General features: G+C 51.7%; 4 protein-coding genes across 4 annotated transcripts; 2 read left to right on the top strand and 2 right to left on the bottom strand.

Moving 5' to 3' along the window:
• Positions 1-1,742: 1,742 nt before the first annotated feature.
• On the bottom strand, positions 1,743-2,099 carry CGCA056_v011465 (uncharacterized protein; the record flags this gene model as incomplete). The annotated part of the gene is made up of 1 exon (XM_037326711.1): positions 1,743-2,099. One exon carries the CDS (start codon positions 2,097-2,099, stop codon positions 1,743-1,745), a length of 357 nt encoding a protein of 118 aa, XP_037175611.1.
• A 998-nt stretch (positions 2,100-3,097) lies between these two features.
• Positions 3,098-3,625, top strand: CGCA056_v011464 (uncharacterized protein; the record flags this gene model as incomplete). Its single annotated transcript, XM_037326710.1, has 1 exon — positions 3,098-3,625. The coding sequence occupies one exon, from the start codon at positions 3,098-3,100 to the stop codon at positions 3,623-3,625; it is 528 nt and encodes a 175-aa protein (XP_037175324.1).
• A 351-nt stretch (positions 3,626-3,976) lies between these two features.
• CGCA056_v011463 (uncharacterized protein) lies at positions 3,977-4,760 on the top strand (the record flags this gene model as incomplete). The annotated part of the gene is made up of 3 exons (XM_037326709.1): positions 3,977-4,059; positions 4,376-4,568; positions 4,620-4,760. The coding sequence occupies 3 exons, from the start codon at positions 3,977-3,979 to the stop codon at positions 4,758-4,760; spliced, it is 417 nt and encodes a 138-aa protein (XP_037175268.1).
• Positions 4,761-8,860: 4,100 nt separating this feature from the next.
• apf1 (Apicidin F synthase) lies at positions 8,861-23,801 on the bottom strand (the record flags this gene model as incomplete). Its single annotated transcript, XM_037326708.1, has 2 exons — positions 8,861-18,715; positions 18,774-23,801. The coding sequence occupies 2 exons, from the start codon at positions 23,799-23,801 to the stop codon at positions 8,861-8,863; spliced, it is 14,883 nt and encodes a 4,960-aa protein (XP_037175271.1).
• Between the last annotated feature and the right edge of the window lie 474 nt (positions 23,802-24,275).

Here is a 24,275-nt window from a genome sequence, read left to right as displayed (position 1 = left end):
GCTTATGGCTGGCCGTACAAAGTATGTACTGTGGGTGAAGCTTTTTGGAGGGTGCGAGTCACGAGTCGCGCGTCCACTGCGGCGCTGTCTTCAGAAGTCTCGGCGACCACAGGAATTGTGCGCGCAGCCAAGACTCTCCAGCGAGGGTTAGCGAGTCTACACAAAACGAAGGTGAGGCCGATCCGATAAAGCTGCTGATCTCTCTTCTTTCGCGACCTCCGTCCAGACCTCGCTGTAAGGATCAGCGATCTTGAGGGTCCCTCCGTCCAAACTCACCATTGATGGTTGAGAGACCTACGTCGGACTCCGGCTCACAGCCTCAGACAGACGCGTCGCCTCTGAGCTGTCTTCGCGCAGCAAGCACATTCTCCCACGTGGACATGTCCGTCACCGCCAACGAAGCATAGCATCGCGTACGCTCAACTGGCAAGCCTCGAAAGACCAGATCATGTGGCAAGCTCTACTGCATAGTAGAGTCGTCGATGTCCAGTGGTACTGTCGCGAGGTTTGGTACCCCCACGCCACTCTGAAACCTTTCATCGCATCTTCGCCAAGAGATGTACACCTGAGATGCTGCGTCGCCACTGGATCCAATTCGTGATTTTCTCTGACTTTTGCCAAGTTGGACAGAGACACGGAGGTGGCTCAGTCTGCTTTCGTAATGTAGCTTCGAAGCTGTGAACCGCGACGCGTGGGAGCTTGGCAGGCTCGGAGGGAGCTTTCAGGGAGCTGCCGACAGCTGGCGGGGGCGCCAAGGCCCCAAGGGTGGGAACACCGCGATCACCAAAGAGGTTTTGCGGAACAATTGGTTGACCAAGTAGAGAGGACCCTGATAATGAGGCCATTCATCTGGTCTTTGTTCTTGGCGTGGCATTTTGACTGAAGCATCGGACAAAAGACCGTTTTGTTGGCTGCTAAAAATATCCATACATGAAGTCGTCTACCCTCAAGTTATTGCCAAGACATCAACCCCAAGCCCAACATGGGAGAGCGTGATTTACAACAGCGGCCCGTGGGCGTAGGAACTTTATATCATTCAAGCTTAAGTCTTATGAGTATTGCTATTTTAGGCAGTTCCATGACAGAAACATAGTGTTCATGGGCTTTGGCTTTGGAGATGCCTTCGTTTTTGATTGCCAAGGCCACGGATAATGCGACCCAAGAAATCCCAATACCATCTAAACCATCCGGATCATGGGCGCCAATGCGCTTCAAACGAGAGTGCTCCCGTCCCATGATTCTGTAGACAATAATACAACGTCGATGTCTCCGACGATGCGGGGATAGCGTAATGCCATCAACATTGAAACAAATGCATGGGACGGCAGTTGTCAGGATTCATTGTGACGATTCATGGCAGAGCAGCCCCGAGACGTGTCAATGCAAACCTGGAGAGTGCCGTCGTTGTTCATTCTATGGGTTTACAGTGCCAATCCGTCAATAATAAGGAGACTGATGGATCGGATGACAAGCGGCGCTACCGTGCTTCAGTCTATGTATTTGAGCACGCCAAGGGAAGTTATTCAGATTACTCTCAGTCTTTCACGCGATGATCACGATAACACGTCTCACCGAGCGGGTGATTCTCGAAAGCGATGCATTCGAGCATAGAAGCCTCCCCCAAATGTTGACTTGGTCTGCGAGTGTTCCAGCCAATACCAAATCCCTAAAATTTCTGGTATCTTACAAACAGCCACTCAACCAGCATGCCCCCTTACGCAGCGTTGTAAATGTCAGTGCGCTTATTTGGTATCCTCAGTCCCGCTTCCCCAGAATTTCTTGTCAACCTTGTCATCGCCAGCTGGTTGCGCTCGGTCGTGCTTCTTCTCGAAATCGCGGTTGTGCTCTTCGACCTCGCGCTTCTGCTCCTTGGTGAGTTTGTCCGGGCCCTGTCCCGGTACGCTGGAGTTTGTGATCTTGGGCTGAGGAGGGGACGTCTTTCTTGCGTCCGCCGCGTCTCGCATGTCTGTTGACTCCAGTCCTGGTTTGTCGCTGAGATGACGTCGCGGGGCGCTGGCTGCGCGAAGGGCGAAGGGCAGAGAGCGCGCTTGCTGCGTGAGTGCTGGAATTACCCTTTGGCGAGTTGCTAGGTGTGCCATGATTGTGATTGGATTGATTCGGTCGTTATTTGGTATGAAATCTCCTGTGGTTGAAGATTTGGGGTTATTGGGAGGTCGTTCTGATAAGGGAGCTTGAGGAGCTTGGGGAGCTTGCCGCTCGGCCTCATGATGTCATCAAGCCACACCGGCTAGGGGAGGACGCATGCAGCAGCGATCGGCAATTGTGTGATGGGATTTGTGCAAGGAGGATCATGATGACATATGGACGTCGCCCGTGCCCCAAGACATGATTGTTTATCATTCTTGATGTACTGTCGGTCGCGACGAATGGGAAATGATAATCCGAGCACGGTTGGTCTCACCCAGGGTTTTGCGAGTTGATAAGGCAGAGCACCGCAAATGTCAGCCACGTGCCCTGTAGATCATGCGCATCCTAGCAACGGATTGCTGCTTGCCTACAGATCAATTATGCGCGAATGAATAGGATCGCTAGCGAGGGTTACGCAACATCTTGTGCCGTTAGGGCAAATGCTTCAAGAAATGTTCTAGAACTCTGCCCTAATTTCCTCTACAGCCCTCAGCTTCGAGTCTGAACATGCATGATACCAACTCATTGTATTGCGAACGACTTGATCATAGTTTTGAAAGCGCACATGTCACATTTCAAGCACTACTTGTCGGCAGCTAATTACCTAGCTGGTGGGTAAGGTATTCATGGAGTTCCAGCTGTCTCGGAAAAGCATCGTATCACACCGTTTTGAAAGATAAACGGCGCTTCTGATCTCCAACACTGCGTCCGCTGCCTTTGAAGTCGGTAGTCGGAGACCACGACCTCCCGACTCGGTGGGTTCGTTTTACCGAAGGTGTCGCGGTGCTTGAATTGATTGGACGCTATGCAACTGCGCTCCGCAGACATCAGACGATGAACCAAGATGTCTAACATATAATTCCACGGGTTTGGAAAAATGCGTATTGATCAACATGGTTGTCTTTTCCTGGGTGAGAGTTGTAATTCTTCCTCGTTATCTTGAAGGACCATGACCTCTTTCAAAGTCATTATCATCGGCTCTGGGCTCGCCGGCAGTTTACTTGCCAACGGTCTCGCCAAGCACAACATCGATTTCGAAGTCTACGAGCGCGCAGAGAAGCACTCGAAACGTGAGGGATTCCAGATTCGGCTGGGCGAAGGAGCTCTGATCGGCATGCGGGCGTGCTTGGAACAAGAGCAAATCGATTCTATTGTCAGACGGTTTGCTCGTTCGACTGTCTCAAACCCACCCATCGTGTACGACAAACACTTCAACAAGATGTTTGAGCCCGGGAAGATGCCGGGATACAAGAGGTCGACCCCAATCAACCGCGTCTCTCTTCGAGAGGCTCTCTCTGAGCCGCTTTACAAGATGGGAAAGCTTCATAACGAGAAGCGACTTACGAATTACGAGATACATCAAGATGGGAGCCGGCGCTTTGTCAAGGCTTTCTTTGATGATGATACGTCTGACACTTGTGATGTTCTTGTTGGGGCGGACGGAAGTGGATCCAAGGCAACTGCTGCATATCTGTGAATCTCAGGTATCTGGGGCTGACAGATCCAAGGTCAATTGCCTCTTGGGGCTCAACAATTTGGAGGAAGTCGGTTCCTACTATGGATTCCTCGCGAGAAAAGATTTTCCTGCCTCAGCCTTCAAAAATATTTCCCAAGGCCTACATTCTCCAGTTGGCACTATCGAGGGCGGGACCACATTTTTCTTCTCGGGTGAGAAATGACCTGCACAGTTGCTTCATGTCCCTTGGTCATACTGACGGCTTGTTCGCTAGTGTATCTTCCAAGAGAGATAGGAAATTCGGCAGCGTCGAAGCCAAGTTCTGAGCAGGGGATATCTACCATGCTGGGAGTCGGATGGCGTCGTGATCGAATGCCTCAAGACTTTGACGCATTAACAACGGAGGAGAAATGGGACGCAGCTGAATCACTCATCCGCGATTGGTCCCCACAACAGTAAGTGAACCAGCTATCAGTATTAAGTGACGCAATATTTCGAACTTTGCGGCTGTACTTACGTCGAGTCTCTTCAGCCACCAAATTTTTGGTTGGTTTCGCGGACAGGATATGTATTGCTGGGCCCCGAGGATTTCCTCCCGGCCCTCGCTCGATTGGCGTCAATCTGTAGCTTCATCTGATGATGAACGTCTTGGAAACCCGCATGTTTGGCTCATCGGAGATGCCATGCACGCTATGCTTCCGTCTAGGTATGTATCCAGTGAAGAACCATAACCTCGCGAGTATCCAGAAAGTTACTGACTAATATCTCTAGGGGGATGGGCGGCAACCAGTCCATGCTTGACACCGCAGACGCCCTTCCCCTACTGACTAGGTTGGCGGAAAAGGTAAAGACAGTAAATGGCACCAGTGAGCAAGACTTCATCGAAGCCTGTGAGGCTTATGAAGGAGTCGTCATACCTCGCGCATTTGAATGGGTCAGACAAAGCGGAGGCAACAACCCACTAGTAAGCTTCTCGAGGCCATACGTGTTGCCGGTGCTAACGAAACATTGTAAGGCGTCCGACACTTCAAGGTTTAAGAACAGGGCAATCATGCGCCTTCTTTACTTCATTGGAGAAGCCTCGACGTTCTGGACTTGGGTGGTCTTCAAAATCACTGGCGTGGACAACTCCAAACAGGACATTGACTTGCTGTAACGGTCCTGGTGGGTGGATTTGAAGTCAGTACATACCGCATCGCGTGATTGTGTCACTGCTTCTGATCAATACTCAGAACTCCATTCGAACCTAGATTTGGCAACACGCGTACTATGTTAAACGCCGTTGTACTTCCGCGCAGTTCGGTTTGTCAGCCAGAATCAGGTGGTGGATTTACTCCCCTAAATAAGCATTATGGAATCGCCTCAACTGAGATTCCCATCATGGATACGATTGCGCTCGCCTCCACCATTTTAATTATGACAGTGTAAACTTCATCGCCATGACCAGATACTGTCGATATGTCTCTTTTGACAGGTATAATTAGGCTGTTCAAATATTCCTCGTAAACTCCGCAAAGCCCGACATCTTCGGACTCCTCGGGATGGCTGAGTTGATTACGCAGCAATATGATATTGAAAAAAGAGGCCAAGTAACTTGGAGGGCAATTGCGCGAAGACCCAGGTCAATCGAAGCCCGTCCAGCATCATTCTAAGTTACTTCGTGTATTGCCCGCAAACTTTCATCATTTTTCAAGCCCGACACATAAGTGGAGTACATTGAATTATGCTACAGGTCCTTCTCAGCCTGGGTAAAACAGTGTACTCTACCTTCAATCCATAAAATATCTGTGTTATGAAAGGACTCAGGAGTTGAATTCGAAGCCTTTTTGAAGGGTCGTATATCCGGGACTGACCGAGATTAATGCATGGATTTGCAAAAGTGGTTTGTGCCTGGACTCTCACCCTCCACATAGCACATTTCACGTAATTGCTTTTTGCAAGGAACCAACGATCAATCGCAAAATGACCACGTTTTTGTCGCAGCTTTTTTCCGAGCAAGACGAGGCAGAGGTGGACCCAAAACCCGGCAGTACGACATGATGCGGGTGGTAGAAGACCGCTGCGTACAAGCCACCAATAATTGACGAATCAAAGTTTATTTGGTTACTTCAGGAATCTGGGGCTATGTTGAAGAGCTTTAGCCATCGAGATCGTACCCACTCTGGACTCAATGTAACGATCGGAAAAGAACATCCCCTGGTTATGATAGCTCGCCATTGCAATCCATGCGGGGTGTGCCTGCGCGCAAGCGCGCAGGAGCTCCTCTTCGTCGGGGAACTGAATCATTGAGTTGCAACCTCGGAATACGCATGCGGTGACGGCCGTTTTGCCGAGCCGAAGTGAGGTTATACCGGATGTCTGTGGGTAGGTAGGGAGGGGCCGTTTATCCGCGGTCCGAGTTGAAAGGCCCCGTATTACCACCAGCCCGGTGCGAGGCAATAGAAGAAACGTAACGCGAATTCCGTAAAGAACCCATCCAACGGCAAGACAGGTGTCGTTTGACTCGCTATGAGGCTTTATGCTAGTTTATTTCAACTAACGTGGCTTGTAACCCTGCCTGTCGGAAACTTCAGAGCTCACGTAGACAAGCCGGGCAGATTGTACGTCAGCACTTCGGCTTAGCGGCGGCGCAGACTAGCCAAACTTCCATGCGTTCAGGCAGGAGAAACTTTCCCAGACCAGATACTGAGAGGTTCGTTAAACTTCTGGAAGGGTCCCAATGTTCAGTCGGTTCTTAGCCCCGACGGCGAGCCAATCTCCTGACTCGGGAAACTCTCGTTTGTGCATCGAGCACGAAAAGTAAGGTTTCCAGGGTCCTGGCACTTGCATGGGTCTAAAGCTTAGCTGCATTGGTAAACCACGTTACAAAATCAGGCAGCAGTTCAGACCTGACAACGGAGGACATGCTGCCAAGAACCTCAGTGACTTGCGTGCTCATAGCTATTTCTTTTGCAACAAGCGGTGGGGTCGCAATGAGAAACCCAACTTTCTGGTCGTAAGCGGTATTGTCCCTCTTTCGGACATTGGTTGTGCACATTGAGACATATCGCGAGTCATTTAACGCGCATCCAGGGCAATGGAACGAACAGGCTGCCCTAGGTTCAGCGAAACGTTATTATGTGACGCTCCAGATTTTATACTTTTGAGCGTGGTATCAACAACCTCAATAGTATTCTACGCGCCGCGAGGAACCCCGGCGGGCAGCGTCTCAAGTTGAATTATACAAACAGTCTATATGCATCGTTGTCCAGAAATCACGATGGGACCGATAGTAGTCGGACAACCACTCCGTCAGATGTTGCCTGCAAACGCGTTGCTGCCCGGCACTTACACGAGATACGGCAATGACTTCACGCGATGATGATTGGTCGCACATCACCGACATCAACGAACGTCGGAAGGCGCAGAATAGGATTGCACAGAGGAACTACCGTGAGTTTGGTCCCCAGAAGGAAAGCCACTTGGCGTCGTTAGAATCACTCCACGATGATGAGGAACAAGTTGCCTGAGGAGGATGTAAGGGAGTACCAAACTAACAGGAGAGGATCTCAGGCTCACGACAGCGTATGAGAATCGAACTCGCCGAAGCTATTCTTTTCGATCTGCCACACCTCAAATCTGCAGCAGCACAGCAGAGATGGAACGAGGCCAGTAGTAGCAGCGGGAGCAACACCCGATCGCGAACACCGGAGTTCTTCGATACATCGTATCAACCAGATTCTACGGTTGACTTTCTCGATGTTCCCGGACTTGATGATTTCGAGTCGCCAAACGTTTCCACAGGCTTGGATTGCATCGATGCCGCGCTGAACTCGTCAATCGCACCAGCAGCAGTAAAATCCGCCACCCAACTGGGAGCACCACAGCCTCGAAGTCAACCTCAGCCGTCATTGCAGTTACAAGTAACGGAAACATCGTCTCAGCCAAGAGGGTCACAATCCGAGCAGCCTTTGGCACTCACAACTACTCAATCGCAAACACATGACAGCCCAAGCGACGCGTTCAGCTGCCTCGGTGACCTCAACGTAGGCGCCCTTCGATTTTCTCAACTGTGCGCTCTTCAGTCACTGACTGCATTCCACCAGGATTCTGCCGACTCCGCGAACATTTCTAGGACTGCATCAACCATCGATACTGTTAGCACGCCCTCGAGTCTGAAGGGGCTCACGCCATCATCGATACCAAGCTGTTGCAGCTCATGCAATTCTGTCGTGTCGCACGATTCAACAACAGAGTCCACACCGCTGCTTAGCGCCGTTATGCGCGGCAATCTAGAAATCGCACGACTTCTTATCAAGAGCGGAGGTAACGTGGATTCCAAGAATAAGTCAGGGAAGACGGCTCTTCATCTAGCTGTGGAAAGGGGCGACACTGTCGCGGCTCGCACGCTGCTGGATTTGGGGGCCGATATCACGTTGCCAGATGACTCGGGAACGACTGTCTTCCACAAAGCTATTGTTCGCGACGATATCGAACAACTGCGAGGATTGTTGAAATGGTGTGAGGAGAAAAGTAGATTGCAGCCTTTTGAAGGGCTTTTGAAGCGTTGCGTCAATTTGAAGGATACCCAGAAGCGAACATTGGTACACTTGGCGGTGGTGCTGGAGAGGATCGAAACCCTGAAGTTACTCTTGGAGTATGGCGCGGATGTGAACGAGTAAAGTAGTAATCAAGTAATTCCAACACCTCACGCAATGTGACCATTGTCGTTACATTACCGCACAATTTCATTCGGGAAGAATGACAACGCCAAGACCAAAGATAAAGATTCCCCAGACTTTGGTCCAACCTTTCTGCGATACGGATCTAACTAAAATGCATGCGCGTGGTTCAGATTTTGTTGTCAAACACATGGGGTAGACTTTCTGAGCCAGTGTAGAAGAAGCTTAAAACTTTGAAGGATTGAATTCATGGCTGGTTCCGACGCACGCGATCTCTAAGCTTCTTGTGCAGCTGTTAAACTTTCGACAACACCCAACCGTCCCAAGGTTCTGAACGGAAGAGGCAACAATCAAGATCGGCCGAACATTCCTGGTATGCATAGGCGAATATGGTCACTTGGGGCGACCGATGCACGCAGTGTTCTGTGTTATTCATTGGAAGATGCCAAATGAAGTATCGTCTATTTTCTAGAAACTCCAATTGAAACGAAAAAATGAATCTATGGAAGGAATTGGCTCAATACAAGAAAAAGAAAGGAAAACTCATGATGAAACTTGAGCGCACGCCAATAAACGCCATGGAATCCCGGTGAAATTAAGAGAGCAGGACTGTCTTAAAATCCTCCAACAACGAGTCGATACTCTCTTTTCGGGCCGCTCGGCTGTCCCAAAAAGCAGTGACTTCGATGCCACTTTCTGTAATGGTGCATTCGACAGAGAAGCCACCAGGAGGGGCCCTAGCGACCTCGCCTCCTGCGAAGCGCATGCCAATGCCCTCGCCTGCGAAAGAAAGTGTGCCGTGTGGGTGGACAGTCAAATCTACAGGGAAACGACAAGCATCCCTTGCATCTTGGCTGGCGCTCTGGATCGTCTTCAATCCTGAAAGTTCGTACGGCATGAGTCGGGTGAGTTCGTTCTGGACCTTCTCCGAAACATCGGCGGTGGTGTCTCCACTTTCCAGCCGGACCCGGAGCGGGACCTTGGAAATCGCCGGTCCGACGCATTGCTGAATTCCGGGGATTGACACCGCGCGGCCAGTGACGAGGTATCCAATGGTGACATCGTTAGACTGAGTCAGACGGCTAACCACCCGGACCCAAGCTGATGCTATCGTCGCTGTCAAAGTAGCTCCTTCTACTTTTTGTGGCAGCGAAATCTGGTAGTCTGCTCTCATGTCCTTCACAGGATCGCGCACAAACAGGTAGCCGAACAGCGGGGAGTTACCAGCGCCTGAAAGGTATGATGCCCAGAACGAACGATCGGCAGCCAGATCTCTGCTTCCAATGTGTTCAATTAGCTGTTGGAAGGCAAGTCGGGGCTTGACCTGGAGGGCGTCACTCTGGTAAGCCTCATTGACGGCATCCAAGAGAAGTCGCAGTGTCCATGCGTCGTAAAGGGAGTGATGCAGAGTCCAGATGAGATGAGTTGCGACCTTTTCGACGCCTCGAACGATGGTCACCCTGGTCAGGGCATCTCCAAGACCGGTGGAGATCGTTTTGTCAGTCTTGAGGGCGTCGGCCAAGCTCGTTTCCGAGACTTCTCGCCAGAGGATCTTGTCGGTGAGCACAGCTTGGCAGAGTTGTTTCGATTCTTGAAAAAGTCTCGTCCGAAGAATAGGAAACTCAAGTGCGCAGCGATCAATCGCAGAATGCAGCCTCGGCAGGTTGATTGTGCCATCGAGTGCGAAAATGAACTGCACAACGTGAGCGCCAGGAACCTTGATAGAATCCTCTATGAAGAACTCCTGCATATAGGTGCAAGCATAGATGTCCTCGATTCTACTGAGCTCGACGTCGTGCTTGCCGGCGATCTTGATTCTCAGAGCATCATTTACCCTTCGTGATGCGATGGCTGTCTGCAAAAGCTTACTACCTCCCGGCTGGCCACTGGTTTCTATCTGTTGCATCTTGGAGGCCATTCCGGAAAGTGTCGGGTTTGAGAAGATCTCTGCAACGGCAAGAGAGTAGCCTTCCGTTCGCAATAGTGCGACAAGGCGCATGGCGAGGATAGAATCGCCACCCAGGCTGAAGAAGTTGTCTGATGCGCTCACAGATGATACGTCCGAGATCTTCAAGGCAGTGCACCATAGACCGGCTAATACCCGCTCGCTTTCGGTCGCCGGCTTTTGGTGAGAGTCGTCCGCGCTGGTGTATGTGGCGATGGATTTGAAGGTCATTGATGTGACCATGACTTGCAGCGCTCGTCGGTCCAGCTTCCCAGAGGTCTGCACAGGTATCCTTGTGAGCGGGATATACGCATCAGGGATCATGTGGCCCGGCAGGGTCTCAGACAATCGACCTTTGAGAGCCTTGGACAACTCCTTCATAAAATCGACTAGAACCGCATTGGGACCAGAGTCGCGGGCAGCTCTCTCAAACTTCTCGCCCATTCCAAACACGGCTGCGAGAATTTGCCGATCTTGTCCCCCAGGCTTGAAAACGTCCACAGCAACAGTCAACCAGCTCGGAACATGTTGTCGGATAGCTTCTTCAATCTCGGAAAGTTCGACTCTCTGACCGCGAATCTTGACCTGGGAATCTTTCCGAGCGAAGAAGCTCAGACTGCCATCTGCGTTGTAGTAAACATAATCACCAGTTCGGTAGACTCGGGTATTTGAAGAATCTCCCGGCAACCACGAAGGGGCGTCGATGAAGGCTGCTTTGGTCGCACCTTCATTTCCGAGATATCCACGGGCCAAGCATGGACCTTCGATGCAAAGCTCTCCGATACCTCCAATGGGAACTAGCTCGGAGGACTTAAGTGGGCTGACAACCCAAGCTCTGCATGCAACTGGCCAGCCGACAGTGTTGGGTGGTGTGGTCGGTGTGAGTTCCCCAATGAGGGTAACAATACACGTCTCTGTTGGGCCATAGCCGGCAACGAGTCGAACCTTCGAGGCCCACCGGTCCACGTCGCTCTGCAAAACTGCTTCACCGCCCATGACCACTGTCCTGAGACTAGGCACTGAGTCGGGATCAATGATCCTGGACAATGAAGTTGTGAACCAGGTTGTGTTGACTTGAAAGTCCTGAACGAAGCCAGCCAAATCGTTCATCTTCTGGTGTTCAGATGGAACACAGACGCAGCCGCCGTGGATGAGAGCGGCGAAGGCATCTAGCAACATGACGTCGAAGGTGTATGCGCAAGATTGCAGGAATCTTGTCTCCGCGTTCAAGCCCAAATACTTCCCAAGCGCAGATATGGACGAAGAGAGTGTCCTGTGTTCTAGGAGCACACCTTTGGGGATTCCAGTCGTGCCCGAGGTGAAGAGGACATATGCCGGATTGTGTGTCTTCATCGTGGTCTGAACAGCGGTCACGCCTTCGCCAAGAGAGGGAACCGTATCTTCGTTAACCAACACAGGCTTGCATCTCAAATCTTGGCATCGACTGGAGTACTCGGATGATGTCAAGATAATGCTGGCGCTGGTTGCTTGGACGAGTTGCTGCAGTCTCTGGTTTGGACTCTTGGGGTCAAGTGGCACAAAGTATCCACCCGCCTTCCAGATTGCCATCATTGAAACTATTGCCCATTTGGACTTCTCGAACAAGAACGGCACTGCTTTCTCTGGTCCGATGCCAAGCTCTTGAAGTTGTTGAGCTAAAGCAGAGGAGACGGCACTGAGTTCCGCGTAGGTCATAGAACCGTCCCAGGCATCGATAGCGATATTGTTGGGGCATTGCTTCGCTTGTTGCTCGATCAAATCATGAATGCAGGAGTCAACGACAGCCGGAGTCTTCTTCCTAGTGATGAGATCGATTTCGGACATGTGCGCCGCTGATAGTCCTGACAAGTCCTGAACTAATGTGCTGGGAGTAGCCGAAATGAGGTTGCGTAGGAGAGTGGAAAAGGTTGAGAGAACGAACGCTGCATGCGCATCTCCCACCATTTCAGGGTCGTAACTCAATGTCACTGAAACATGATCATTATCTGACGATAACTGGCAGTCAAGGACTAGCGCCTGCGGGAAGAACTTTGGCGATGCCACCGGTCCTTGTCTAAGTGTAGGCACCTTGTTGGTTCCGCTGTTGAGCGAGGGGGGTTGAACGACAAGGATGCTGCCAAACTCGCAACTCTGGTGGCATTCCTTGCTGACACGGGCAATGCCCTGGAGACCTAGCTGACAGAAACGAGACTCCGCCACGGCATCTCTTTGAACATCCGCAAGAAAATCGGAAATACTCGAGCCATAGTCGATCTTGATGCGCGTTGGGACAGTTGCAATCGTGGGTCCTGCGATGGCCTCAATGTCCGAGATGTCGGTAGTCTCTCTTCCCGTAACAATTGCACCAAACACAGTGTCAGGGCTTGCGACGTAGTGTGAAATGGTAAGCGACCAAGCAGCTCGTACAGCCGTAGCCATGGTAACCGCAGAGCCCAAGCTTTGATATTTGGGGAGCGGAACTGCTTCTTCAAGGAAGGCGGTTGCCAGTGGCTGATGCTTAGGATCGTGCGGCAGACGAGGGAACGGAAGTGCCTCGAGACCAGACATTCTTTGCTTCCAGTATGACTCTGCCTCTGCAGGATCTTGATCGATCAAGTGGCGCATGAAAAGCTTGAACGGGAATGTTCGAACCGAGTCTGAATTGGTGGAATCTCCGGTGAAATGGCTTTCGAGGAACTGTCGAATCAAGCCCAGGGACCAACCATCATAAACGGAGTGGTGCGCGCTGAAGACCACCTTGACGATTCCGGACGTGTGGGTAGGAATGACTGCGAGATGAACCATCGGCTTGCCATATCCGTGCGATTCTTGGACCTGGTGGACAAAGCTCTCGATATCTGTGGCTTCGTGCCAGATGGGATCTTGTCGAACGACAACTTGAAGCGAGCCAAACTCATGACTTAGAACAATTCTGGTGCGGAGTAGTTCGAACCTCTCGAACGCCATTTTCCATGCTTCTTGAAGTCGGGGTAATTCCCCGTCTGAGATTTCCATGGTGTCTGCGGAGATGTATGCACCAGAGTTTCGTGCTGTTACTGCCATGAGACTCTCTTGAAGAGGTGTGCAGGGGTAGATGTCCTCAACTTCATCCCTGTTGATCCCATAGAGGGGAAGAACGCTCGAAAGAATCGCAGCAAGCTGTGATGCTGATAAGAGCTCGAAGGCCTTCGGCATAGGCTTCTCCTGATCAATCCCGACTGCAATACGAGATGCCATTTCAGACAAGACTGGGGAAGAGAAAATGTCTTCGAACATGAGACGATGCTTTGACGATCGGGCAAGACCGGCGAGCCTGATGGCTGTAATGGAGTTGCCACCCAACGCAAAGAAATGATCCCCTGCGCTGATGTTCTCAGCGTCAAGCTTCAAGACTTGAGCCCACCACTCTTGAAGAAGCTTTTCGTTGCCGAACAGCTCCTTTCGCTCGCCCTTAGTTGCGGCGACGGGGAATAGGAGACCCTTCGTAGAGAGTTCGGTGATACATGCCTTGACGAAGACACGGTCGCGCTTGCTTGAAGCAGTTGTCGGCAGTTGTTCGACGGCAATATAAGCTGAAGGAACCATGTATTCCGGCAAGAGATTTCGAAGTTGTTGTAGTAAATCGGTAGCCACTTGGAACAATTCTGGTCTTGAAAGATCCATCATTGACGCACATCCAATGTCAGATACTCTGTGCTCGTAGGGGATGTTCATGACAAGGAGTGCTGCCAAGAATGGCTGGTTGCGGTTATTGGGTGAGTCAGAAAGCTCAACGCCAATGTGCTTGAAATCCGGGTTCTTTGACATGATTTTTCTGATGTTTTCTTCAATCTCACCGACTTCAATGCGCTGACCGTGTAGCTTGACTTGGCCGTCGCGTCTCCCAACAAAATTTATCGTACCGTCTGCGTTGTATCGAACCAAATCTCCAGTGTGGTAGATGCGCCGCCTGGATCCTGCTGGCAAACATTGCGGGTCTGTCTCAAAAGAAGCATTCGTTCTCCCTGGATCTCCCAAATATCCTCTGGCAAGGGTCGGACCCTCAATGCAAAGCTCTCCGACGGCTCCGATGGGGGCCAAAGTCTGCGTGAAAGGGCTGACCACCCATATGGCTGTACCGACAGGAACTCCGATGTTGGAGCTGCTGTCTGTGGGCGTGACTTTGCGACCAGTGGCCATGACACAGGCTTCTGTCGGACCATATGCGTTGACAAAGGATACTCCGGGCTGGCTTAACCAAGCTTCAATATCAGAGGGTGCCAATGGCTCACCTCCCACCATGACGAGCTTGAGGGTGGGGACCTTGGCTGGTACAAGAAGTCTGGTGACAGAGGGTGTAGAGATGAGAGCGTTGACCCGCTCCCTGGTGATATATCCACTGAGATCGTTCATTCTCTCCGATTCGGAAGGCGCGCAAACACATCCACCTGAGGTAAGCGTGATGAAGATCTCGAAGATCATGGCGTCGAACGTGTAGCTACTGAACTGCAGCATTCTGATGTGAGGCCCGAAGCCGAAAGTTGTGGATTGAGCTGCGATTGCGGAAGCCCAGGCAAGGTGATCAATGACAACACCTTTTGGTTTGCCTGTGCTACCGGATGTGAAAAGCAGATACGCTGCTTGTGCAGGAGTGACTGTGACATTTGAAGGTGGCTGAGCTGTCTGAGCTGGTTGGAAATCGCCAGCAGGCAAGACTTTGCAGTCCAGGCTGCCCGATAGAGATGCAACTCTGCCTGGGGACGCGAGTACAAGCTTGACATTGGCTTCATCGAGGAGGGCTTGGAGGCGGGCTGAAGGATGGTCCGGATTGAGCGGCAGGAATGCGCCACCGGCTTTGAGGACGGCTACCATGGCTGGAACTGCCATTGCTGACTTGTCCAAACAAAGTCCGACATATTCGCCAGTCTTCACAAGGTTCGTCGAGGTGATCTGGTGGGCGATCTGATTTGCCCATAGATCCAGCTCAGCGTACGAAAGGGATGCATCATGAGAGACAACAGCCGGGCGATCCGGCTGTGCCTGAACTTGCTTCTCGATGAGATGATGCACACATGCCTCAACTGGATTGATGCTGTTGCTGTTCCACGTTTCTATGAGAGATGCGTCTTCTCGCGAGATGGTCATGACATCCCCTACAACAGCCGACGCACTGGCGTTGCAGATGCCTTGCAGAATGTGGTTGAAATGATGCATGACGATATTCACCATGTCCAAGTCGATGCAATCAGGGTCAAATCTAACGTCGATTGACAGCTCTTTCTCGCTTGGCATGAACTCAACTGCGAGGGGATAGGTGTAAGACTCTGTCATATCCAACGGAACAGGAGTGATATTGATATCCTCGAAAGGCAGTCGAAGAGCGGCGTCCGGATGTACGACCATCAGGGAGGCGAAGTCGTAGGCCTCTTGTGCGGCTGAGCTTACAGCTTGGATGTCGGAAAGACCCAAATGTTGATGCGAGATGCTCTCGATAGCGACCCTTTGTACGCGGTCTAAGAAGTCAGCGAGGGACTCATCTCCTCGCACTGCGAATTGCCTGGGCACGGTCACAATGGTAGGTCCGACTAGTTGTTCGATACCTGGTAGAGGGAAGTCCCTTCCAGATAGGGTGCAGCCGTACGTTGCTGTTGAGTCTGCCGAGTACTGCGCGTTGACAAGAGCCCATGCGGCGTTGATCAAAGTTGCCGGAGTAACATTGCGATCCGAGGTTGAAGCAGCGGGTAGAGGGAATCTGAAGCTGGTACCAGCACGGGCGACAGGTTTATGCGACACGGGGATCAGTGGGAAAGATACACTTTGTCTTTCGACGATCGCCTCTCTCCAGTATTCTTCAGATGGCTCTTTTGGTGTGGCCCGCAGCTTTGCAACTAGTGCCTGGAACTGGGGAGCCGGATCTCTAGGCTCGCCGCGGTAATGCTGCAGAACCGTATCCCAGATCAACTTCGTGGACCATCCGTCGTATATGGCATGATGAGCATTGAAGACGAAGTATCGATCCTCGCCCTCCTCGACAAGTCCAAGTCGTAAAAGTGGCGTGCCGTAGCCGAAAGCCTGCTGCCTTTGCTGGGTCATGTAATCGTTCAGAAGACCGACGTGCTTGGTGACAGGAATGCTGTCTTTCGTGATGACCAGCAGGGCTCCCTGTGGTTTCAGCACAATGCGACTTCGCAGCACAGCATGGTCTTTGGTCGTCATCTCCCAAGCTCTCTGGAAGCGGTCCTCATCAATGTCGACCGGGACCTTGTATGGGGCGTGCAGCACATATGTTTGTGCCGATGACTGGCGAGCGGATAACGCCATGAGAGCTTCTTGCATGGGGACGCAGGGCAAAACGTCCTCGATGGCCTCCGGTGAAACGTCGTACTCTTGAGATATCTCGTCGATTAGGCGAGGTATCGACTCGTATTCTCTGAGTAGAGCAAAAGGTTCTATTGTGACTTCTCCGTCAGTTGCAGCGACTTTGTCCATCACGTTGGCCATGTCTGCCAGTACGGGATTTGAGAAGATGTCGGCAACGGAGATGCCGAGACCACTGCGTCGCGCTTCAGACCGCAGAGTCATGGCTGCAACCGAGTCGCCTCCAAGCCTGAAGAAGTTATCGCAGATTCCAACGGAACTCACACGGAGAACCTTCTTCCACATCTCCGCAAGTTGACATTCTTCCGGCGTTCTTCCCGTCTCCTTGGCACTAGACGTGAAAGAGACAAGCTCATCTCTGGAGAGCTGACTTGTTACTCGTTGAAGAGCACGTCTGTCCAGCTTGCCGGCAGTAGTGATCGGCAGAACCTTCAAAGGGATGAAAACATGCGGACTCATATACCGTGGAAGGGACGATGCCGTCTCATGAATCTGTCTGGCGAGATCTTGAAACTTCTCGAGAGCCGAAGGTTCGGTCGCAATGATATCGTCCGGGTCCTCTGGCGTCGTATCGTCAGTACCGACGTGAACAAAGGCGGCCAAAAGGTCCTGCTCGCCAGCTCCAGACCGCTTGAGTAGATCGACAACGACAGGGCCAGCCGTTGGCGGTATGCTGCTCCGGAGTGAGTGTTCGATCTCACCAATCTCTACACGTTGGCCATTGATCTTCAATTGTGTGTCTTTTCGGCCGATGAAGTTGATGGTTCCGTCTGAGTTGTATCTGACAAGATCTCCAGTCTTATAAAGACGGTTGGTCCTAGGATGGGGGCCATTCTTAAGCCATGAAGGAGCATCGATAAATACCTCCGATGTCTTTTCTGGTCTCTTGAGATACCCACGCGCGAGGATCGGGCCTTCGATCAGCAGCTCTCCGGCAGATCCGATGGGCCGCAGTCGTTCATGGTCATTCTCATCAACAACCCAGGTGACACACCGATAGCCACGGCCGATGTTGGAAGCATTCGTCTCACGAGTGACGTCCTTGTTGACGACGCAAGCAACGCTGCACTCGCTGGGGCCATAGATGTTGAGCAGTTTCAATCGATCAACCCAGGCGTCAACCTGAGATGCAGGGAGCGGTTCGCCAGCCATAAGAAGCACGGTCAGCGTCGGTACCGTGTCGGGATCAACAAGGGAGGCAAAGGATGGTGTCCAGCCAGCCCATGTCGCTCGACTCTTGGCGATGAAGTTCGATATTTCCATGCTTCTATCCTCTTCCGAAGGAATACAGATACACCCTCCGACGAGGAGCGTTGTCAAAATGTCACCAACACTGGCATCGAAACTGTATGCTGAGAATTGCAAGGTCCTAGACTCTGGGCCGACTTCGATTGCCCACGCGTGCTCTCGGAAGCCGGTACAATAGGCTCTGTGGGATGTGATGGAACCCTTAGGTGCGCCTGTGGTTCCAGAAGTGAAGACCACGTACATGGCGTTGTCTGGAGTGACCTCTTGGCAGACCGGCAGACTCGGGTCTGTGGATGGTAACCCGTATGCAAGATTTGACTCGATAACAAGGACTTTCTTTTTGATTGCCTCAAACTTGGGTTCAGTAAGAGGCGAACAAAGTAAAACGTCGGTCTCGACTTCCTCAGCAATTGAAAGCACACGAGCATCCGGATGTATTGGGTCGAGCATCACAAAACATGCGCCTGCGCGTAAAACCGCCAGCATGGCGACGACAGCCCACTTCGATTTCTCGAAACAAAGAGGCACGATTTTCTCTGGGCCAATACCAAGGCTCTTGAGATGATGAGCGAGATTCCTCGAAAGATCATCCAGTTCACGGTATGACAGTGATCCATCCCAGCTGAAGATGGCCTCTTTCTCAGGGTGATCCCGCATTGTCTTCTCCACGAAGTGATGAACGCATTCCTCGACCGGGGCTACGCATGTCTCGTTCCACTTCCACAGTTGTTGGAGGTCGTGAGAACTGAGCGCAGGTATCTCATCTGGGGTCCTTGAAGGATCTCTCAATATCTCCGTGAGAATATGGCTGACGGTTGAGGCAATGTTGTTCGCGTGACCTTCGCTGACAAGGGACGTGCGATAGTGGATGGAGATCTGAGCTGCGTCTTCTCCAGTCTCTACAATGAGAGCAAGTTCAAACTGTGATTGCGTCAGCAAAGTGATCAACAGTCTGTGGAAAATGGCAAGAATAATTTACCTCTGTTGGATCCTTAATCGACTTCTCTTCGAAGAGCAGACTTAACCCTTGTTGGGCCCTCTTGTCCAGCAGGGGCATGAATGATATACCCGCGTTAAACAACGCGCCGCCAGTGATACCGACGGCGTTCTGGATCTCAGCCAACGAGCTGGCTTGATGCGCTGCGCCGTTGATGGAGTCTTGTTGCAGCTTCCTTAGGAGGGCGAGAAGGGATTGGGGGTCCGTGAAGTCAATATAGCAAAGAAGCATAGAGATGAAGGGGCCGATAGCTCCCTCGATGTCGGCGATAGGGGCGTCTCGTCCCGAAGCGAGGTAGCCAGTGACGGCTTGGCTGCTGTTGGTGTAAACACGAAGCACGAGCAGCCATACCAGTTGAATCAGAACCGGGAAAGTGACCTCAAGCTCCGCGATCCTGTCCTGCAGCTGCGTGTGCGCGATTCCGAGCGGAACATGTACAGCCTTTTGCTCGCTTTCGCCATTCGTAACGTCAAGAAGAGGCGGGAATACGCAAGCTTCGGCCCCAGCCAAATACTGCTTCCAGTATGCGATGCTCTCCTCCCTCAGCTTTGGATCTCGGATGTAGCGAATGAAGCTAGCATATGGTGAACTCCAGTTCGCGGTGAGGCTTCCGTCATAAGCTCGTGACAGGTCACCCAATAAAGGAGCAATAGACATGCCGTCAAAGACGATATGATTGATCTCAAATCTCACGAATGAGCGCCCGTCGTCGGCAGAGCATATCAGTAGCCTGTGAAGAGGTTCCGTTCGACTCAATCCTTTTGGCTTTTCTGGGTAATCAGCCAGCATCTTGAGGGCTTCATCAGCGGTCTTTGCCCGAAGAAGCTTGCATTGAGGAGCATACTTCCTGAGGACAACTTGATCGAGCATGCCAACCGTAGCTGGCGTCTCTATGAAGACCGTCCTGAGAGCTGCATGACGGGATACAAGGCTGCCCCACGCTTGTTGGAGACGACTCAGATCAAGCTTAGCTCCAGTAGAAGAGGTTACTTCCCAGATGATATCAACTTCATACACCCCTTCAGCTCGAGATTGACTCAAGGCCAGTGATTCTTGCATTGGCGAGCAAGGATATACATCTTCAACATCTTCCAAAGTACTTACACCCGGAATCTGCTTCATCGTGCGCTTCAGGGTGTCCAGCTCGGGATACCCAAGGTTGAATTGGTCGAGATCACTCAAACTGAACTGCCGCGGGGAAGATCTCAGCGTGCTAACGATCTCCTCGACAGCGGCGGGTATGCCAGCTAGCCACGTTTCAATCTTGCCCTGATGCTTCAGCCTGGAATTCCATGCGAAGGTAAACTGGAGGCGGTCATCCAGAACGCTAGCAGCGATCTCAAAGAGGGAAAAGCGCTGAAGCTCTGGGCTAATGTCTTCCAATGCTTCACCAGCCGTCCAGGATTCTTGTCGGAGTAGAGAGCCTTCTTTTTCCAGAAGCTGATATCGTCCCTCGTAATTAAAGAGAACTTCCGCTGGGAGGTGGCTCTGGAAGGCATCATGGCCTTCAGTTGTAAGGAAAGAGGCGCTAAAGTAGTCGAAGCCGTTGTTGGGGGTTCGCTTCCTGGCATCCTTGACCTTCATAACTAGGTCTATGGCGTCTTTGAAGTCGCTTGCGTGAATGGGGTACACCGTGGTGAACCAGCCGATAGTCCGCGAGAGGTCCATCTGGTCATCCCAGGCCTCTCTTCCGTGAGCCTCTGTGAACACTGCTGGCGGGCGCCTTTCACGGAAGGCTTTGCCGAACGATTGTAACAGAGCGGCTATGAGGATGTCCACTGGTTCTGTCTGCAGAGCATGGTGGCAGTTGACCAAAACATCATTGGTGATATCAGGGCTGATGGAGAAGCGCTTTTCACGCACGTCGGCGTAGATGTTTTGTTGTCTCTCTATGCCCCAGAACGAGAAGTCAGAGGCAGGCACAAGCTCTGGCAACACGCGAATGATCGTCAATGTGTTGGCATACTCTCTCTGCTGGTTAGCCCAAGCAAGAAACGGGAACGAGTTTCTGAATGTTGGTTGGGCTTCTGTGAGAGCCGATTCGAGCTCTTCAAGAATGACTCTCCAAGACACAAGATCCACAACCAGATGATGAATTACAAGGAAGAGATATTGAGCACCACTGTCCTCAAACATGTTGACGCGGATCAAGGGTCCCTTCTCCGCTGATAATGATGCACGAGAAGTAAGCATCAGTTTAGCCCGAAGATCGGAGGTTGTGGTTGGGTGATACACAAACTGATAGGACTGATCAGTGTTCTCGGTGATGTATTGAACCCACTCCCCTGTTGGCGCTTGTTCGAATCGGGCCCTCAGCATAGGATGTCTCGCTACGAGGCTGGCAATAGCCTTCTCAACAACCTGGGCCTCTCTTGGTTGCTCAATCCTGACAAAAACACTTTGATGGAAATGATCTCTTGTGTTGCGAGACGTCGAGATCTTGAAGAAGAGTTGTTGAATGGGGGACAGTGGAAACCGTTGACCCGCATCAATCGCCGGAAGGGGCTGATGGGTTTTGAGTTCTCCAATCTTTGATGCTGCCTCCCTTAAGGATGAAGATGTCAGGAGATCCTTCACCCGTAACGACTTGTTGGCAAGTCTGAGTGTGGATATAACCTGCATGCTAGTGATAGAATCTCCGCCGAGGGCGAAGAAGGACCTGTTGAGATTCACCTTGTGAAGAGGGATGTTGAGAACATCACTGCAAGCTCGCTGCAACATTGCTTCGGCCGGCGTGATATCGGCAGTAGTTGTAGTTGTCTTTTCGCCGAGGAGATGGTACGAGCTTTCTTGCGCAATGGCTTCCAACTTGTCTAACAAAGAAGGCCGATCCAGCTTGCCAGTAGACGTGTATGGTAATGAAAAAGTCTGAAGCCACAGAGAGGGTACCATGTAAGGAGCTACAGCTTGCAGCAGCAGCGACTTTGCCTTGGATACGAAGTCAACCTCGCAAGGGCGGAAGGAACTGCCATGTCCATTGGTAACAACAGGCGAGCTCTCTCCGACAACAACTGCCGTGAGACGTCCAGCTAAAGGTCCATGCCTGGGAAAGAATACGGCGGATTCCGTTATTGAAGTATACCTGCGCAGGTGATGCTCAATATCCGAGAGCTCTACACGTTGACCTCCAAGCTTGATCTGAGTGTCTGCGCGTCCAAGGCACTCCAAGGATCCGTCAGTGGAGTAGCGTGCCAAGTCACCAGTCTTGTAGAATCTTCTGTGAGCTGTCGCATCGGGTATGTCCAGTTGTGCCCAATTCGGGTTGGAGATGAAGCTTTCGGCTGTCTTCCGAGGATCATTTAGATACCCAATGGCTAGGACCGGGCCTTCGACAACAAGTTCGCCAACAGCGCCAATTGGTGAAAGCTGATCTCTGCCAGGATCAACAATCCAAGTTCTCATGTTCAGGCCGTGGCCGATAGAACTGGCTCGCCCCGCGATGGGTCCCCGAGTTGCAGTTGCCAAGAATGTCGCTTCTGCTGGACCGTAACCATTGTAGACGCGGACTCCTGCATCAACCCACGGCTGGATATCTGAGTCCCTCACCAATTCGCCACCCAATATTAATGTCTTCATGGCAGGAATTGTCTTCGGATCCAGCAAGCGTGCGACAGTTGGCGTCAGGATTCCCCACGTTGTGCGTACATCTTGGAGGTAAGCCTGCAAACGATCGAGCCGATCAGATTCGGAAGGTACGCAGATACAAGCTCCCGCAAGCAATCCAGTGGCCATGTCGGCGATACTCATGTCGAAGGTGTAGGAACAGAATTGCAGAATTCTCGAGTCACCTTTGACCTCCAGGTTCTTGATGATGTCCAAAGCGGTCGTGTAGATGATCGAGTGAGAGAGCACAATTCCTTTCGGGGTACCAGTACTTCCCGACGTGAAAATGACGAAAGCAGTGTCCTCCGGATGCACTCGCGGCCAGATGTGTCTGTCATCGTGGAAGCCATTAGAAGTGGCGGCGTGGTTAGGGACTTGTATGACTGCTAGGCCGAGTTCACTGAGAGTTGTTGCTGTAGATGCACCCGCAAGTGCATGAGTCGCGCCTGTTGCTCTGATGATTTGTTGTACACGATTAGCAGGAGCTCTCTGGTCCAGAAAGACGCATGCTGCTCCAACTTTGAGAACTGCCAACCACGAAACAATAGCCCACAATGACTTATCGAAACTCAAAAGCACCAAAGATCCAGGGACTACTCCATGCCGGATCAATTGCTTCCCAAGCAGGTTCGACGTATCCTCCAAAGCCTTGAAAGTCAAGCGTCCGTCCCATGCGTCTACCGCTGCAGCATCTGGTCTCTCTCTGGCAACTTGAGTGATGGCCTCATGGAGAAGGCGTACCGAATACGAGAGTGGCACGCCGTTCCATTGACGTATCTGGTATTGATCTCTGTGGCTAAGTTGTAGGTTGCGGATGAGTTTGTTGCCCGAGTGGACCAGCTCGCGTATGAGATGACTCAACGTGGATGCCACATTTTGAGCCTCATTTAGGGACATGAAAGACAGACGGAACAACAAGCGGCACTCAGGACCCATAGCTTCGTCGTAGGATCCTTCCACCGCTAGCTGATATTCATCTGGTAGTGTAAAATGAGAGGTCGTGACTCCATTTGCCTTTGCAAATCCGTTGATATGAGAAGACTGAGATGTGAATCTGATCATCGTGTTGTAAAAAGCGTCCTGTGAGCCATTGGTAACGATCCCATTGGTATGAGTGCCGTTCACTCCATTATGAGTTGGAGCGATGGCCAGTTGATTGACCACATCGCGGAGAGTATGGTGATGATCAACGATGTATGTCTTGCTAGCACTTCTGCCATCTTCGTCCGTTGAGGCAAATGAGATATGATCCTGGCCGGTGTATAAATACAGTGCCAAGCACCATGCGGCGTTCAAAACCGAGCCTGCCGGGATGCCGGATTGCTTGAGATCTTCAATGTCGATGTCGACATATGTTGTCTCTTTGGATTCTGGCTTTGCACCAGCAAAGGTCGGTAAGTTGCACATCGTCGGTCTTTCGGCCGGCTTCAAGGTGCGGATCTTCGTTGTGAGAACCCCTGGCGGTTGGGGTGTCGTTGTCAATCGGTGTCGTCTTGACAACTTGCATGCATGCATCGAAAAATCGGCCAAAATCGTTTGGCACCTTTCCCACAGCTGTTCCGCATTCACTACACCCAACTACAATATTCCCCGTACTCTGCCAACTGGCCCTTCCCCAGGAAGTTACCAGGGACCCCTGGCACTGAATCTGTTCGTATCGTCCAGGTGAGGTAATCTCGACACTTCGTGTGGTGGTCATATTTGGTTTAGCGCTGACCTCAGCATGACCGGACTGGACATTCGTCGGCACGGTCCGCCCGGTGGCCCTCCGGCCGGCTTCCGGCGGAAAACCCGGTCGCCGGCGGGATTGGCTGCCGGCAGGTCGGCGGGAGCCCGTCACAGGCCCGTTTCAGGGTCTATTGACAATCAGTCGCCTGTACA

The sequence above is a fragment of the Colletotrichum aenigma genome, assembly GCF_013390185.1.
Source record: "Colletotrichum aenigma strain Cg56 chromosome Unknown KSG_Cg56_contig07, whole genome shotgun sequence".
NCBI classification, from domain to species: Eukaryota; Fungi; Ascomycota; class Sordariomycetes; order Glomerellales; family Glomerellaceae; genus Colletotrichum; species Colletotrichum aenigma.
This window is presented reverse-complemented; position numbering and strand designations above follow the sequence as displayed.